This window comes from Dipodomys ordii, unplaced genomic scaffold, assembly GCF_000151885.1.
Source record: "Dipodomys ordii isolate 6190 unplaced genomic scaffold, Dord_2.0 Scaffold127, whole genome shotgun sequence".
NCBI lineage: Eukaryota > Metazoa > Chordata > Mammalia > Rodentia > Heteromyidae > Dipodomys > Dipodomys ordii.
In genome coordinates this window covers 6,821,475-6,840,620 of record NW_012267343.1, presented here as the reverse complement: position 1 = coordinate 6,840,620, position 19,146 = coordinate 6,821,475, and the positions used below count along the sequence as shown (strand labels likewise).

At 42.2% G+C, this 19,146-nt stretch overlaps 1 protein-coding gene across 1 annotated transcript in view; it reads right to left on the bottom strand.

Annotated features, from left to right (window-relative positions):
• Positions 1-19,146, bottom strand: part of Tnc (tenascin C) — a 111,283-nt gene that overhangs the window by 69,836 nt on the left and 22,301 nt on the right. The window contains exons 12-17 of the mRNA XM_013030110.1: positions 18,969-19,134; positions 16,449-16,721; positions 8,610-8,882; positions 3,757-3,879; positions 2,584-2,727; positions 211-330 (exon numbers count right to left, since the gene is read on the bottom strand). Of these exons, the coding sequence (XP_012885564.1) occupies positions 211-330; positions 2,584-2,727; positions 3,757-3,879; positions 8,610-8,882; positions 16,449-16,721; positions 18,969-19,134 (1,099 nt within the window). The remainder of the gene's footprint in view (positions 1-210; positions 331-2,583; positions 2,728-3,756; positions 3,880-8,609; positions 8,883-16,448; positions 16,722-18,968; positions 19,135-19,146) is intronic.

The window sequence follows — 19,146 nt, the reverse complement described above, 5'->3', positions numbered from 1 at the left end:
GGTAGGAAGATAGCAGGAGTGGAGGGATGGGCTAGGAAATTATGTGGAGGCTGGAGATGTACTATTAGACTGTCTTAAGAAGGCTGCACTGAGAGCTACACAGACAATCCTGGCCTTCCCCACCTACCAAATGTGGCACAGGACAGGAGAATGGGAAGAGTCTGCAGTAAGACACGTGTCAGGAGAGGAGAGTCTTGAACAAGACCTTACCTCTTTCCCCTGTGTAGGAGATGACATAGCTGTCCACGGTAGCAATGGCTGGCTGCCACATGGCCAAGGCTTCCGAGTCAGTGATGTTGGCTGTTACCAGGCCAGATGGGCCATCCAGAGCTGCAAAGAAAGGTGATGGGAAAGAGCTGGTCATGATGGGGAGGACCTCAGACTCAAGATGAGCTGCCCCCTACAAGATGAGCTGCTCTGATTCCTACTGTTAGGTCAGTGCCAGGAACATGGTGCGTGAGCCTGAAGCCAGGCTGACCTGGCTTTGAGTCATGATTCCTTTCCTTGTTGGCTGGGTATTTTCTCACTTGTTCACTGGGGATAAAATCATTCTGACTGACATGGTTTCCATGTTGTAGTATGGGCGGGAAGGTGCTGAGCACCAGACAAGCACCAGCATCAGAGCTTATATCCCTTTACCCAGGGGAGGAACTGACACAGAAAGGGAAGACCTGCTCTAAGCTGTGTAAAGTTTTCTGGGTGCTGGGTAATGTTTCTGGTTAGGAGAATGACAGGCAATGTGGAACCAGGTTTTGGAGGCCACTGGTCTCTGATTCTACTGTGGCAACTTGGACTGTGTCTCTGTGCACATGGGAAGGTAATTTCCCTACCCCACAACTCCTTTCTTTCCTTATTTCCTTCCTTCCTCCTAATGTAAGGCCTGAGTAGATGAGGCATATAAAACATGCTAGAGGAATTGCAGTTGTTATCAGTATTTCTATGAATATTCATCATTCTCTAATCCTGGTGCTTGGGAAACTGAGGCAAGCCTGGCCATGTAGAGGGACTCTATCTCAAATAGATGCTATTGTGCTTAAGTGACTTGTACCGAGAAAGGATATTCAGAAGATATCCATCCCTGGCTCTTTTGTTTTGTTTTTAGCGGTGTTGGAGTTTGAACTCAGGTCTTCACACTTGTTAGGCAAGAACTCTACCACCGAAGCCACACTCTCAGTTTTGGCCTTTTTTTTTAACTATTTATTTCTCCCCAGAATCTCTTCCTTGGAAGCCAACCTGAATGTGATTGTTTCCTGCCTGCTCTCTAACTTGCTACTCTGCTACCTCATGACCGCCCAGAGTGATGTGGGCCATTGTCTTCAGCTCATTTAACAGATGAACACCTAGGCCTCAAGAACTTAAAAGAAGTGGCTAGAGAATAAGGGTGTGCAGAGAAAATTTGAGATCCCACATCAACCCCTCTTAGTCTCTTCTCATTTCATTGTGCATGCACAGAATCTCCATTAACTTCCGATAACAGTGGGGCCTCAGAAAGAAACACACCCAGCTTTTGTGGATCTACTATAGGGAGTCATGAGGGAAAACATTTCTTTGGAAAAACAGAGGCCCACGGAATAGGGTGGATGGGACTCTGGTTTCAGATGGGATGTTGCAATTGTATATTAACAACCTTTTTTCAGACATTAGGATATTTTTGAAATTTCCTATGAGGCCCATTCTTTGGATTTCTTAGTGGGCTGGACTGGATAATTGTTCCTATCTCAAAGGATAAATTGTTTATAGAGACAGAGCTGTCTGAAAGAAATTTTCCACCTCATTCTTCCTCAATGTAATTCATTATCCCTCCAGTCATTTAGAGCAAACTGTACAAATCGGTCTTTTAATCGGAAAAGGCTCTTTTATTTTAGAAGAATGCAGGGCTTTCAGTCAGCGTGACCTAGGTTCAAACTTGGTCCCAACATTTTACTGATTATATGGCCTTATAATTTCCCCATGTCTCAGGTGTCTTCTCTGTGAGCTGGGGATGGAAACCTCTGTGGGAATTCCTGTAAAGTGTTCAGCAGTGTCTGGAACGCAGGGACTGTCAAATAGACACTAGCTACTAGTGGCTATTAATCTAAACATTTCCATCACATTTCCTCATGAAGCACTTGTTCTAAGAGTCCTGACAACTATTGATAAGTAGATGGGGGAAGGACGGAGGTGGGAGAACTTGCACAGTTACACATAGAGAGATCCTCACCCAACCCTGTGAGGGAAGCAGGATTCTGCCCATTTTCCAGAGGAAATGGAGCCCAGAGAAATTAACTGACAGGTACACGGAGCTAGCCAGTGGTATAATTAGGATTTCAACTGAAGTCAGTATGGTTCCCAAACATGGGCTATTTCTTCCAGAATATTCCTGGAAGTGGAGGCCTGAGATGTCTAAGGATGCTCCAAAGGTTACCCAGCTCAGAAGCGATCAGAGTGGACACACAAATTAACTTCTTGGCACTCTGATTCTAGGGTTTCATAAATAACCCTTTTCCTCACCAGCTGGTGAGTCATAAGACATAACACTGGAGATGAGGAATAAGGATCTTATAAAAGTGAACGCAGGAAAACCAGAAGCAAAGGCCAACACACCTGTGGTGAGTGACCCTGAGACTGGGTCGCTTTCCTCGAAGCCCTTCATGGCGATGACACTGACGTGGTACTCCATCCCTGGCGTGAGCTTCACCAGCCGCGTCTCAGTTTTGCTTCCATCCACTGTCACAATGGAGGGGTCACCTGAGGTAGAACAGGAGCGAGACTAGGAATGGCCAACTCATGGACATCTATTCACTGCGGCCCCACGAGCGGTGGACAAAGTTTGGCAACAGATTTGTATCTTTATGCAATACCATTTTCTTGACTTCCTCTCACTTTCTCCCACCCTTTGGCTTAAGGGGAAAAAGGCCTTAACTTTGTGTATAATGCTTTTTCCGTTGGTGCAGATGCCAAAAACCAATCCAGGAAAGAAAAAGACATGAAGTCACAACCACCCAAAATGGTAAGTTTCCACTCAGTAGAGAGCTGGCATGGTGTATAAACTGTTTTTGATTTTTTTTTTTTTTACCCCTACAAAGTATATGGAAAGCTCTATTCAATCCATTGACTTGAGTTAGGATGATATAGATTCCCTTGTTAGCAGGAATTCAGAAAGGATGGATATAGTCAAATTTGAGCTCTAATACTTATTTCTGTGAATTTCAATGAACAAACAGCTCAAATACCAGGTGATCACAATCCTGTTACGGCATTCTTGTCACCAGCCATGCTCTCCACTTACTGTGAGCTTGCTACATGACAGGAGGACTTTTGACAGATTTTTTTACTCTACTTCATCCTCTTTATCCCCTGTGTTCTGAATTAGAACTCACAACTCTCTATGGTAAAGATGGCTATTTGGCACTATGGGCAAAATCTCACTCATACCCAAGACCATTTTTTTTCAGATGAATGTGCTCAGGAATAAAAAGTTCAGTGTATATAAAAATCTGTCATCATTGTGTTATGCAATACCAGGGACCTATTTCTCATAGAATTTTAGAGTTCAAGGCCAGAAAGGATCTTAATACAATGATCCTTTTCAACACAGTTCTTTCTACCCCTCACCCCAAAAGATTTTACAATACTTAATGAATAAACTCTGTAGATTGTCATTTCAATTTTGTAGCAAGTAGTTTTCAATGTCTGTGCATTTAGGGTAATGGGAGGTTCATATGCCACCCCAAACCTCCACATCCCTCCTGCCTCAGCGCTCTTTGAATCCCCTACCTCCTGTCACGGGTACATAGGTGATCCGGAAGTTTTCCACCTTGGCAGTGGGTGCCGTCCAGCTGACTGTGGCTGAATTTTCAGTGATGTCTGCGAACGTGATTTCCTTTGGAGGGCCCATGGCTGTCAAGCAGAAAGCAGAAAAATCCAAAAATGTTTTCTATCTTTTCCATCAATGTTTTTTTTTTCCTTGGATTTTTTGTTTGTTTATTTATCCAGGACAACATAATGTTTAGAGCTGATGTCACTGCCAAGCCTTTAGGATGGAGAGTCTGTGATCAGTGGTCAGGTTGTGATATTAACCATCTTTCACTGACTATGCACCATCATTCATCCTTCGGCTTCACTCGAGGAAAGTGTAGCACCTGAGCAGGCATTCAACAAGGTGAGGGAGAACAGCTTCACAGATTAGAATATGTTTCCCTTTTTTATTTCTAGTACTTTTCAAATCTTTGTTTCCTAGTTCCTTTTATTGCTCAAAGCTAAGACAGTATGAGTGTATAGTTCTTTGTACTTTATAATGCTTAATCTCCATATGGAAAACAGAGTAAGTTATAGATGCCGGACAAAGGACTAGAGTACCTCCCCATTCTCTAGCTACAATTCTTTATAAATGGGATCTTTCTGGATCCCAAACCCAGCACAGCCCAGGATCCTGGAAATAATATTCCCTAGGAAGATGACCTTGACACGCCTGCTGTTAGAAATGGAAGGAGATCGGCAGCCAAGAGGGCAATAACAGGCCAAACACCCAGTGGATATGGGGGTCTATCTGCTGGGAAACCAAGGTCCACGGAGTTTCTGCTCCTTAGGCCTTCCTCCATTAACACATTTTCCTTTGGCTCTTCTTTGTGATTTTTGGCATAGGTTTCTGCCTACACTAGATGACCATGAAATAATTTTCAGGCTCAAGGGACCTTACTTCCTCATCCTTTCCCCTCTCCAGCCCACGTTGATCATTAAGTTTGAAAACCCACAGAAATTTAGGGAGAGATTATTTTTCCTACCCATTTGATTTTCTTTTCTTTTTGATCTCATCCAAAAAAACCCCAACACACTAACTTTGTCATTTCTTGCTTCCTACAACTTTCTTCTGTGAGCTGGGAACCACTCCTAGGCTCTGTGACTGCCTGGTTTTTGTACTGTCTGTAGAACATTTCAGAAACCACAAGGTCTTAAGAACCAGTAAGGTCTTGATTGTCCAAATACCACCAGGAGGCTGGACTACCTGGGGCAAGTCTCTTCAGTTCTGTGAGTTTCAGTGCTCTATCTGTCTGTCCAGTGTGGAAAGGCATTCACCCACAGGAATGTCCCAAGGATTAGCAGAGACAATACATATAAAATCCTAACACAGAATCTGATATGCAGTAAGCATCCAATAAATGTTATTGTCTCTGTTTTAATTGCCATGTGACCTTTTTTTTCTTGTGAGCTACCTGGATGTTCAGGTTATTCCTCTGGAAGGATCTAGATGAATCCAGTTGAAAGAAGACCTAGGTGAGACTCAGGCATGGAAAATCTCCCACTGCTTGTCTGGTTCTGTCTTTGCCCTGAAAATCTCACTGGTTGGTATGGGTTATTTTAGGAAGCTGTATCTTAGAATCAAAATTTTCTTCTCTAGACCCCAGTTTTCTCATTATAAAATAACAGCAATATCTGCTTTGTCTTAATAATGGTCTCATCTGTTGCAACTTTCAGATTATAGGTATGGTTGAGGTAGGAAGATAGCCATGCATAACTTGAAGGAATAGCACAATAGTGGTGGCATTCTGGGACAGTGGGCATGATCAGTTCCTGGGTGTTGAAATCCCTTATTAATTCATCTCCTTCATGAATATAGCTAACAGCTCTCTAGCCCTACAGCAGATGGCTGTAGGATCAGTAACTGATGTCTACCAGTTGGGGAGATGCAGGAAATACTTCCTGTCTCTTTTTCCAAGGGTATTCAGTTTACCCTTTAGGGAAAAACAGTCCATTAGAGAAACATCTGCAGTTTTTAAAAGCTCTCAAGAAAGCTGGGAAGGGCTTCTTCTGCCTGCTCTCTGCATAAAAATATTGGCTTCCTCAAAGGTTCAGCAAGTGTGACAATTGACAAAAGTTAAAATTCCATACTGGACTACCTACAAATGCTTTAGCTCCTAAGACTTGTTTGTTTTTTGGTAGGTTGAGAGGTTTGAATTCCAGGGTTGGGTACTGTCTCTGAGCTCTTTTGCTCAAGGCTAGTATCTTAATACTTTGAGCCACGGCACCACTTCTGGTTGTCTGGTGGTTAATTGGAGCTAAGAGTCTCATGGACTTGCCTGCCAGGGCTGGCTTTGAATTGTGGTCCTCAGATCTGTTACCTGAGGAGCTAGGATTATTGGCATGAGCCACCAGTGCCCAGTTAAGGTCTCAGTTTTCATATCTGTGAAATGGGCTGAGGATTTCCTGAATGTAGCTATATTTTGATCGTTTGTGTCATGGAGGTTCCATGAGGCATTTGCCTGGGAGGACAAGAAAGTGGCGATATTGGAATATTGGTTGCTTCTAAATAGAGCCAGCAGGTAGAGGAACACAGTTGAATAGACTCTAATGTGTACCTTTTCTAACTATTAACTGGCCCATTAAAAATAAAATTTAATGAGGTGGATGTGGTGGTACACACCTGTAATCTCAGCTCCCTGAGAAGCAAAAATAGATCATGGTCTGAGTCCAGCCTGGATGAAGGGAATGCGGTCCTATCTAAAAAGCTGAAGACCTGGCTCAAGTGGTAGAGTACCTGCCTAGCAAAATGTATGGATTCTGACTTCCATCCTAAGTCCCACCCCAAACAAAAACATTAAACCATTGAACATGATACAAATTAATATTGTTACTATGTTACAGTGTTAATACAACTATAATTGTGTTAACACTCAACATTCATGATCTTCATTAAACTCTGTGTCTGATCCTGAGATAAGTTCTACTTTCCAAGGTGAGGCAATCGAGGCTTAGAGAGTAAAGAAACCCGCTGGAGGTCACATGATGGGAAGCCATGATTACACTCCAAGAATGTCCCTGGAGACCGACCACTGGCTAAGCACTGGGGTGCATTGCTTTTTCTGCAAGTCCACACACTCAGGATGGGCAGCTGATGCCCCATGGAGAGATGTCTGATGTCTGTAGGCAAGGAGGAGTCACAACAGCTCCTTATCAGGAGGAAAGGGACAGGACTTCACAGAGGAGGGTTCACAGTGGTGGGAGGTGGGGTGAGAGTTCAGAGGAGAGGCTGAACAAACAAAATGGAAATTTATATCTGCTCTGTTGGGCATACCCAGGGGCACAGACCTTCCCCCACCCCCTCCTCCACTTTTACTGTGAACTCCAAGACCTTCAGGCAGAGAGATCTGAGGGAGATTCTTCCCCAAGAATATGCTCTTCTTTTCTTTTGTTCTTAATGAAAACAAAAGGCAATTTATGATTATTCATTTTTCTTTTTGTTTTAAAACTGCAAGACTTCCAAAACAAACAAACAAAAAAAGAGCAGCAAAACAAAGTCAGAAGTAAACTTGGAAGAGCCATGTTTATAAAGCAAGGTCAGAATTAGGCTCTTGCTCCCATCCAAAGCCACTTCACTGGCTGCCATGGGAAGGAAGGGGGGACTGGGACCCACATTTCCATCTGGGGCAGGGTGTCTGTCCCTGTACATGAAGAGTAGGGCTTTCTCTCTTGTTGAGTTCAAGCATTTACTCTCTGCCTACAAATCCTGGTTATGGTTTTTATGGGTAGATTCCTGATGCTTGTTAGGTCTGAAATTTGACATTAAAAGTAAAACTGGCTTTATATAAAAAGGAGCAAGTTCTAGTGAATGTCAATCTTTCATGCCTGTTGGAGATGGCGAGAATGTATTTTCCTTGGTTATCTGTCATCCTATATGCTTGGAATAAACTAATTATTTGATTCTACTCCAGATCTTGCTATGTGATCTTACGAAAATCACCTCACTTTTCTGAGCTAATAACTGCTTACATCCCTATTGCTTATCCTGTGATTTTGTGATTCTTTTCTCTGCTTTCTTTGAAAAAGTTGTCTCTAGACAATGTTGTCTCTCAGTGCCCTGACAGAATTCACTCCACCTGTTTGAGGGCTTTCCTTTGCCTTGTAAAGAAAGTCTTAGCCGTGTAAGTATTAGCATTATTACTCTGAGGAGTCCTGTTGCTGAACATTTCTTTTCCCTCCTTGCCACAGTTTACATGGAGAGGGATTGCTTTTCTTCCTCTAGATGTCTTTCGGCGTTGTTAAAAGTAGTGAGGTTTGTGAAGATGATCTGTTAGCCTTGCCATCTCCTTCCATCTTCCTTGATGATTAGTTTCTATGATTCACATGCAACATGTTATAAATAAACTTAGAAGTGGAAGTGTTATTTCTCCCTTGTCCCTACCTAGTGCAACTGGAGCATTGCACCCAAAAGCAAGAAACTGCAAATAGTATTGCTGGATAATACCTTATATACTGATAGGCAGAAGGAAGAGTTCTCCTTGGGATTTCAAAGTGTGGCCATTGCTAAGAGGAGAATGCTGTGAAAGGCAACAGGACTAGTTCACCTTGTACTGAGTTCTTGCCACAAGCCAGCCTCTCTGCAGAGGATTTTACATGAGTTATCTCACTGAATCCTTCCAACCCTATTAGGTAAATGGCACTCTTTGCATAGAGACTTAGGCGCATTGTCGGGGGCGGGGGAAGTTGGGGGAAGATAACACAGCCTGTAATTGAAGGAGCCAGTCTGAATGCCAGCTTGTCTGTGTCCAAAGCTCTTGTATTTGCCCAACCCTGTAGGAGAAAGTGCCCCAAGTCATGGCTTTTCTCTGTTCCCTCCTGTTTGTTTACAGTACCTGTTGTTGCTATGGCACTGACTGGTTGGGATTGCCTTCCTTTGCTTATTCCATAGAGTTCGATTTCGTATTCAGTGGCCTCTCTGAGCCCTGTCACATCCCTGGTACGTTCAGGGGAAGGGAGGGTTATTTCCAGTGGTTCAGACTGCTTTTTTGTATCCCTGATTTTGAGTACAAAACTGTCGAATATTCCTTCATCAGCTGTCCAAGACAGACGGAAACCGTCTGGGGTAGCATCTGAAACTAGAAGGTTGTCAACTTCCGGTTCTGCTTCTAGAGGGAGAAAAAAATGATGGAAGAAGGAGGAAAAAGATCATTATAGCAGTGGGTATATTCTTCTTTCTGGTGGTGGGGTATCAGTAGGCAGTGATGCCTGGCTTTCAAAGGCAGAGGTGTCCTGAGATAGTGAAAACAAAATCATTTGACATTAACGAGAATGGTAGAGCCAGGACGGGGAAAGGACAGAGTAGACACACTCAACACAAACCAACCATATGCTTGCAACTGTGAGCTTTGTCTAAAATCGATCTAGAAATCCACATCTGGATTCAGCCTCGACCCCTCCCATGCATTATTAAACAAGTTCAAAGCCAGTAACTTGTTTACATTTGCTCTCTGTCTTCCAGTGGCTGAGTGCCCATCTACTACAAGGCTTATTTCTTTCCTTTTGGAAAAGACAAATAAACCAGCGTTAATGATCTGTAGAGCTGCCTGTGAGGACTCTGCTGATTATATTTTTCTTGAGCCCAAGAAAAACGGCTTTGCAAAATGTTGTGGTCTTTTTGCTTTGTTCTCTGAGCTGATAGACTAAAGAAGGTTCCTATTTTTGCCTTTCTTGTTTGGTTTTCTTTCCTTGCTATTCTTACCACTAGATAAGCACTTAGATAAGGTAAATTTGAAACGGAATTTCCCAAAGTGTACCCAAAGTAACTATGCTTTTTGGATATTCTTTCTTAAAGGGGGTTCCTTGTCAGAGAAGTTTGGGAAATATCAGGAGGATGATCTGAAAAGTCTTGTAGTTAAGGATTCTGTTCCTAAACTTGTTTGATCATGGAACTTCTTTCTTCACTAAGCAATCATCTAAGGAGCTAGTAGTCTTTAGGAAGACTTGGGGAAACAAAGGCTCATGTTGCTTTTCTCTAGGAACTCTTAGTTTTGAGAAAAAGATGGGTTTCATCTGTGTCAAAGCATCTCTCTGATACTAGTGTTTGACAATTTAATTAGTTGCAGTGTGGCTTTCCAATGACAAGACCAATGAGTAAGTTTGTGAAGATCGTGGTATAGAGTTAAAGATGAAGACATTCACAAAATATACTCATTTGCATATTTCTTTTCAGAAAGTTGAAATGTAGCTGGGGGACCAGCCAGGATGAAGACAAAGGGGAAGGGGAAGGGAGCAGGCATACAAGGACTATGGCTGAGATGTAGGCTAAGGAATTTGGGACACCAACAGAAAACATTCCACTTTCTTGCTTCTGGGATGGGAAAAGGGAGTTTCTCATTAGACACACAAGTATGGAGAGCGCAAGGAAGAACACCTCCTATCCACAGCATAAGTGGGGAAGATGGACAATGATGTTAAAATCATGATGCTACTGTAGACAGACCACATGGAAGGGAGGGACTACAGGAGGAAAGAATGGTTCACTTGAATTGAAATACCTGTAACAATCTCAGCCCTCAAGGGCTTGGTTTGGTGCCCCTGGGTGAAGCCAGAGACCATAACCTCATAGCCAATGCCAGTTATAAGGCCTCTAAGCTCCAGCTTCCTCTGGGTTCCTGAAAGTATGAATTCCTGGGGGTCCAGCAGCTGCCCAGAGTCCACCATGGTTACTAGAAAGCTGTCAAAGGCATTCTCCGATGCCATCCAGGAAACTGTAAACCCGTAGGGATTAATGTCGGAAATGGTTAGGTTTTCCAGAAGGGGCAAGGCCTCTGAAAGAAGGGAGGGGGTGAAAAGAACTCAGGTTAGCAGCAGTGATTCTGCCTGGACAGTGTACACTGCAAGAACACTCATAGATAACCAGTCAATCATCCCATTATGTTACATGCTGGGAAAACGAATCTTAAGGATGAACTTTTCAGGTGACAGAATAATTCCCTTAAAATGATGAGGAAGTAGGTATTATTTCCACTTCCATGTGACCAAACTTAATTTCAACAAAGTCAATTGACTTGGCCTGATTCTAAAGTCTCTTATTTAGAAATAGGATGTCTTGTTTTGTGTTGCGTTTGGGCCTCATGCCTACTTTTTTCCTTGAAGCAAATCTGTTTTTGTTTTGCTTTTGTATACTTCACATGTTTCTATTCCACTTCTAGTTCATATTCTGAATTGGGTCAATTAGGCCAATTAGTGACACATCTTCCTAGGCTAAGAGGAGGCAGAACAGTTATTTTTATCTAGACAGATTAACAATTTGTGTTTACAGCTTAGGAAAGAATTCTAAGATTTGCCAGTTCTTTTGCTATTTATTTTTCTGGATAAATGTAGAAAATAAAGATATCTCTAGACCGTAAGAAAGTTCTGTTATTATTTCTTTGTTCACTCATTTACCTAATAGCGGTGTGCCAATCACTCTTATTCCTTGGATGCCAAGGGGTTTTGTCACATACTGGGATTCCCAAAGAGGGAGCTTGGATCAGCTATATTTTGCTCAGTACTTAGCTGCAGAGGAGGTGTCATGTTTGCTTTCTTATTTAATTGTCACAGTGATGTTGAAAAGAGTGGCATTACTACCTAGCCCCAACCTCTATGATATCTAAGGAAATAGAAACAAAAAACAAAAAAACACGAGCTATCCAAGATGACATATCTGTTTGGATGGCTAAGCTGGTGTCCAACAGTGTCTTCAATTCTCAAGTTTTATATTCTTTCCACATCCCCAGCCAACATCTAATTAGTAAGTGGTGCTGAGTCCTGAGGCATAGGCAGGTTGGGTGGAGAGGGCTCAGTAAGTCCCACCTCACTAGTGCTGAACATGTTTCTGTGTTATAAGAGGGAAAGGATGGGAATTCCTTGGCCAAGGCTCCTTAGCAGCCTCTAGTTCAGAACATTCATTCCCATTGCAGCTAAATAGGAATTTTCAAAGAGATAAGTGACCTTGCACTAATGCTTAGGTTCAAATCCATGGGATATGAAGGAAAATGTTTTAAAGGAATGAATAGCAAATGAATGCTCTCACCCCTAAGCAGACACTTAAATGTTGCAGCAGCTTACGTTTCCTGTGTTTATTGTGAAACAGTGAAGTTTATTTTTGAGGCATTTTTTTTCATGTAAAAATTTCCAAAGAATCATCAACTCTATCAAAGGTAACGATGAAATTCCATATACTGGGCAAGTAGTCCTATTGGTCTGTGAAACAAGGGTTCTTAAATTCTGTGGCTGGTTTTATTTAGATTAAGTGTCTTTTTGTCCTTCAAAGCATCCTGCTTTCAGGCTAATTAGTTGTCAAGAATCCCCTCCCCCTCCCCCCACAGTCCTTTTTGTTTGTACTTTTTCTTTTTTTTGCCAGTTCCAGGGCTTGAACTCAGGTCCTGGGCACTGTCCCTGAGCTGCTTTTGCTTAAGGCTAGCTTTCTACCACTTGAGCCACAATACCACTTTTGGCTTTTTCTATTTATGTGGTACTGAGGAATTGAACCCAGGGTTTCATGTATGCTAGGCAAGCACTAAACCACTAAGCCACATTCTCAGCCCCCCCCTTTTTTTTTTTAAGCTGCTGCTTTTAAGATGCAGTCTTTTCATATCAAGGAGTAGTAGAGATAATACTGTAACTGGATCTAGAATTCCTGAGAAGCAGTACTTTGGGCCCTTTTTTTTTCTTCTCTATTCAGTGAGAAGTCCTGCAGGAGGCTAGAAACAAGGGCCTAATGGGATTAGATTTATAACCTTCTCTCCTAGGTCAATGAGGCTCATTTCACACTGACTTCTCCTGCCCCTCCCAAGTTCTTACTGCTATCCTACCTAAGTTAATCCACATTTGATAATTTGACAGAAAAAAAGAGCCACTTTTTAATCTTACATAAAATATATATCTAATTGTCTCTTGCAAATACCAGGGAAGTTGTAACTGTATAACTCTACTATTTTTATTTGGGTTTATTTATTATTTGCAATACTGGGGACCTAACCTGAGTATTCCTGAATGCTAGGCAAGCATTCTGCTACCCAGCTACATGCCCAACCCTATCATGTCTCCTTTTTTTACATGTCCTTTCCTCTTCCCTTTTCTTGTATTGGGGTTTGAACCTCGGGCCTTGAGCTTGCTAGGCAAGTACTCTGCCTCTTTAGCCACATCTCCAATCCTAAACAGAGTCTAGATTCTTTCCTCCTTGAAGGCATTTATTTTTTTTGTTATTATTTGTTTGGTTTCCTTATGGCAAGGGATTGAACCAAGGGCCTTGTAGACATATATGCATCATAGGAAAATCTATATCTTATCCTCGTCTTTTAAGGCAGAGATGGTTTCCACTTCAAAATTCTTGGTAGGTGCAAAAGCTAAAGGAAAGCTTGAAGCTAAGCACTGAATTTTCAGATTAAGGGATTTATTTGTTAGATAACTGGGAAAGATTGGTGATTCCACTGATGTTATCTTTCTCTTGTCCCTGACAATATAGGCAGTTAATGATGAGAGGAATTCATTTTATGGAAGGGGCTGATGTGGCTAGTTTTAACCTAGATATACATGGGGCTGGCTTCCTAAATGCTCATCTTTCAAATAATAAAAATAGTGCTGGGTGCTGGTGACTCACACCTATAGTCTTAGTTACTCAGGAGGCTTAGAGCTGAGAATCCTGAGTTGAATCCAGCCTGTCCAAGAAAGTTCATGAAACTCTTCTTTCCAATTAACCAGCAAAAAGCCAGAAGTGGAACTGAGGCTTAAGTAGTAGAATGCTATCCTGAACAAAGAGACAGCACCCAGGCTCTGAAGTCAAGCCCCAGTACTGGAAAACAATGAACAAAATACTGATACAAAAATGAGCTCAATCTAGATTGTACTTTAGACAGAAGCCATTCTTCTGGCTGATTAAGATATTAGTAATAGAATTTAAGGTCAAGAAGAAAGAGTTTTCTGAAGGATTTTGGAAGTGGTTTGTTTTAGCTCTACTATCTAGAGAAAAGAAAGGGTTCATTTGGACAAACTTTAACTGCACTATTGTGCTGCTCTATAATCTTTCAGACTAAAGAATCTGATTGAGAAGCAGTATTGTCAATTTGTTTGCGAAGTTAATGCTGTTGCAATGTTCAGTTATAACATGTTCAATAAAGATTCCAAATGGAATTTGGTCCTTTTGCTATAATTAAGTGTGAAATCAGTCTGTTGATTAAGTATACATGCTGGGATTGTCCTCTCTCATGCAACCAAAGGAAAGCAGTATTGACATATTTACTGGGCAGAGTAAGACTTAGGTTCTTGATTAGTTTTACCTTCCTTTCTATCAACTCACAGAATATACAAACAAGCTGCAATGATGAGATGCTGGGGGAAAAAACTCAGAAAGAAGATGCTAGTTAGGCTCTGCTTGAGAGGTCCATGAAAGCAAGGGTCATTTTTCTTTCCTCACTCCTAACCCTTTGAAACAATTTCTTGATATGTTGCCAACTTCCAGGAAAGATAGACATGTTCAAAAGTTTAATGTTCTGAATATCCACCACATGCATCCAGATTTTCACAAAACAATGTATGGAAGGCACATGCTGACCCTTTGGAACAGCAATCAGTGGGTGACAACACATGTTTGCTGGAGTAAATGTGAAAAAGGGACTAGCTGTCTGTCTATAGGAAACCCAGACTAATGAAAAAAAAATAAGAACAAGATGTGACCACTAGGATTTCCCATGTGGCTCTTGGGCAGTGATTTGAGGTCTGGGCTCAGCATGCTGGGGTCACCATTATTTAAAAAATCCTAGTAGAAAGGAGACTACAAACCATTTGGCATGCAAACATTTCTTTGAATGTGACCCAGGAAAACTTTGATTAGAAAGACCACAGAGAGATGATAATGGTTGGTACTGGAAAAGATTATTCCAGATCAGAGGAAAGGGGATGGTTTAGAAATTCAAACCAAGCAAGTCATGTTAACTCTTAAACAAACAGAGTAATCCAGAGGGAAGTGGATGTTTAGGGGAGAAAAAGATGTCAGACACTGAAGTTCCTTAATTTGGGGTGAGTGAAAGCTTTAAAAGTCTGATGTTGTTGGCTCTATCAAATTCAAGAGCTAGAAGGATGGAAAGTGGGTAGTGGTAGATTTTTAGATGCCTATTCAGAGAAGTTCAGTGGAGAGTGGAGTCCATTAGAAGAGACACTTGTGGGTGCTTGGACCATCAGGGTCTGAGCACACCCCCTGCCAATTAACCTGTGAAGGTAGGCAATGTAATTGGAAGAGGCTTTGTTGAGGTTGGTGATGATGGAGCTTCGGCTTGCCCCAAAGTCTCCTGGGGTTGATCAGAATGACTGTCTTCTATAAGAGAGCTATCAAAGTCAGGTTCCTGAACTTTCCATGAGATGGAGACACTGCAGAAATGACTAGCTTCTACAAGAAAGCTCTTCAAGTCGGGCTTCTGAGCTTATCACGAGATAGTCACATTGCCCCAGGTCACATGGGAGACAGTGAATTGACTAAGGAGAGGTTCAGTGACTAATGCAAGAAGAAAACGTATGAAAGCATTTCAAGTGACATCACCATTGCACTTCAATAATCACAACACATAACACTAACTCTGTAGTGCTTTAGACTCTACCTTCCTGGAAAAGAACTTGTCCTTTGTTGAAAACGAAACTGACTAATTTTCTCCCCTCAGTTTCTGGCTGAGCTGGGAACCAGATATTGCTGGCTCCCTTCATTCTAGGAACCACCTTGAATACAACTTGCAGTCTCAACTTGCAGAAGGAAGGTAGACTCTCCCTCAGCCATGGTGACTTCAGTGACAATGTTGATGCTAGAGTGTTGATCTTTTTATTAGGTTCCTAAGGAACTGAGAATCTTGAAGGAAAATATTTGGTTTTCTTCTAGAGATGTATGTTGTTCAGTTTGTGATGTTAGTGTATCTGTTAAGACACTGTGTGTAAGTGCTATTTTGACTTGTCAACTCACTCTTTCCTAAGTTCATTTGGGACTTCAGTTGGATGGCAGAAATCATGTATAAATACCACAGACAGCACAGATTTCAAGTGAGAGTACTTTGCCACTGTATAAACCAAAATCCTTGTGTGAATAGGACTATTCTCTTTTAGCCATGTAGCGTTCACTATTCCAAGGACAGACACCAGCTAGAGGTAGTGTTAAAGTTGAGGGTAGCTACCTTGTGCCTTCATCTGGTGAGTTACCCTTGTTCTTTCTCTTCATCTTCTCAGTTTGAAACAAAATTAAATGCTCTCAATGATTTCCTTCAGTCATTAGAATATCCTAGAATGAGGATACTCAAGACTTTAGGAAGACAAAGATACGAGGATTACACAAAAATAGAACCTTCAAGATCTCTTTGGTGACAAAACCTTTCCAAGCTAAGAACAACTGTCATTTTAGCTTTTCAGTAACCAAAAGGGAGAATTCTTTTCCCAGACTCTGTAATGGGAAGCTAGACCAAAGTACATTTTGTGAAGTAAATATTCTGCCCAGTGATAAGCCCTGGCAGGAGGCTTTATTCAAATACTCCATTTGGGCTGCTGTTGGAAGAAAGTTATGTTAAATAGCCCTTCAGCCTCTTGTCATGAACGACTTAAGGAAACTATCATTTCCTTGGCTTATACTCCAATGGGCAAGGAGAAGGAGTAGCTTATGCCTGCAAAGAAGCCTGTGGAGAGAAAGAAGTGTCAGAAAGGAGAGAATTCTCATGTACCTGTGGTGGCCGTGGCACTGATGGTTTTGGTCCGGAGGCTGTGAGCAAGCCCAGAGAGGTAGATAATGAAATCAGTACTAGGGGGGAGCCCTGAGATGTGAGCAGTTCGTTCAGCACCAGATATATTATATTCCACCATCTGCAGCAACCTATTGGAATCAATAATTTCAATGGTAAAAGTCTCGAAGATTTCATCAGTAGCTGTCCAGGAGAGATTGAAGCTCTCAGGAGTTACGTCGGAAACATTTAAGTTTCCAATATCAGGCTCTTTGACTGAAAAAGAAGCGGGAAGGGTAGGAGAGAAGAAACAAATTCTTATTAATAATTTGTCTGTGTTTTATGACTGAGGTGGTTAATAGGACCATCTCTGGGGAGAAAGATGAGGTAGTTCAAGGTTAGGATGAAATGAAGCAATGCTACCATTCAGTGCCAATGAGAGAGAAAAGGGGTTTTGTTAAGGGAAACATTGAAAAAGGAAGCTATGGCAATTAGATTTCCTGGCTCTGCACTTGCCATGCATGGTCAGACTTAGCAAGCTGCGTTGAGAGAGAAGCCATGGTGGCTGGCTTGAGTCGGAGCTGCTTTGTCCTAGCTGTACCTGACTCTCTGAGCCCTGCCTCAGGTTCACTGGTTGTGGGTCAAAAGATATGAGAGCTGACAGCTTTCAGTCTCTAGGAGATGGAGATTTCTTGGGTGCTTCCTCAGACATCCTTTGCTTTGAATGAGCGCACCCATCTATTCAAATGAGAGCTAAATCATTCTGACACCATAGTCCTCCCAAAGTGGCACCTTTCAGCTTCTGATCTGGCCATCTTCTCAACGTAATTGTTATCATTTTTTCCATACTTCAGATCAGAGCTCACATTCTCACATTTCACTAGAATAGCTTGTCCCTCTTGTGTCTGTGGGCCAAGAAGGCTAGCACTGTATTGCCAACCAAGGGAGGTAAGCCAAGACAAGGCAGTTCAGACAAACCTTTTGAGCCAAGAAATAATACTTTGTCTTTGAGATGTCCTGCCAGTGCTTTTCTGAGCAACAGGAATGAAACATGCATAGGCCAGGTTGGCAAAGGACTTAAAATCTAGTCCTATTTCTTTAGGAAAGAAGACCCTACAACTTGGAGACTATCCCAACTGATGAGTTGAGACATGGATCAGATGAAGTATGGGCCTGCCTTCCTCTTGATCAACTCATCAGAAGCAAGGCTGCTATCACTAAAAAGAAAAACACACACATAAAAATACTATTGACATCCAAGCCACAAGATCTGCAGGAAAGATCAGAAGTGGCGGGTGATGGCTCTGCCTTTTGGGGAAGGGATGGTTTATGGATATTAGATTAAAAAACAAAAAGCCCAGGGCACATTCAGGGCAGCCTCAGCTACGATTTCTAGGCATTTTAAGCTTGCTCTTACTGCAATGAAACATCTCAGTGTTTAATGAAACATCTCAGTGAGACTTGTACTGAAATGACAGAGGCTAACTTGTTGAACTGTGCTTTTGGTTTACTGTGAGAGATTTGGTGAAATAATTATATATTATCATGCAAATCAAGGCAGCACTTTATCTACTGAGCTTGCCAAGTGGGGCCTATCATAATGATAAGCAATGGAACACAGGAATGGAAAAGGGAAAGACTCTCACTTTAGCAGCTCCTTGGGAAGAACAGAATGCCTTGTCACCAGAATAGAGTGATGAGCAAAATATAATTCTTCCTCCCTGGGCTGAGGTTGGGGGTTTGCCAGCCAGTAGCCAACACTCCAGAGGACAACTCTCGATTCACACAGCTAAACAGGTGTAGGTGCATTCGTATTCATGGCCTGGACATTTGTCACTCAAAAGGCTTCTGTATGTGTGTGTGTGTGTGTGTGTGTGTGTGTGTTTCCTTTTTGGTCTAAAACTATTTCTTCTTCTCAGTGCATTAAAAGAAACATGTATTAAATGCAAAATTCACAGGACTGATACCCCTGAGGGATGGGAAGCTTGTAAATCATCATTTCAAGAGCCAAAAGACTCTTAAGTGAATAAACTGTGTTCCACTGGAATTCATGTATCATAAAGGTATGCTTTGGTTATATGTCAATAGTGGAGGAGGGAATTTAAATCTTCAGGCTGATGTCTGAAACAAAAAAACATCATTCCAAGGAAATGCCATTTGGCCAGGTAAATAAACTATGATAGAGAGAGAGAGAGAGAGAGACAGAGACAGAGACAGAGACAGAGACAGAGAGACAGAGAGAGACAGAGAGACTGAGAGGGACAGAAGCAGAGTCAGAGACAGAGACAGAGAGAGGGGAGGTGGAGACTGGAAAGGACGACCTCTGCATAGTTCATCTTTCTCATGACCAGGACATCTGGAGGAAGACAGTCTACATGGAGGGCTCTGAGCATGCATGGCCAGAAGCCACAGGCCACATGGAAAGGATTCAGCCATGGAGAGAAGCAGTTGCCTGCCATTCCTTGGAGAGGGAACAGGAACAGGGACCTTGGGAAAAGAGCATGACAGTGAACAAGGAGGTACCTGTGGAGGCCTCAGTAGAGAGCACAGGTGTCCTATGGCCCCGGATCACCCCATAGATGGACACTCTGTAAGGAGTGGAAGCTTTGAGGCCTGGGATGTCCACAGCCCGGAGGCTGCCAGCCACCGTGAGGTTCTGAGTGGCCTCCACCTTGTTGGCCTCCTGCACCTGAATGACAAA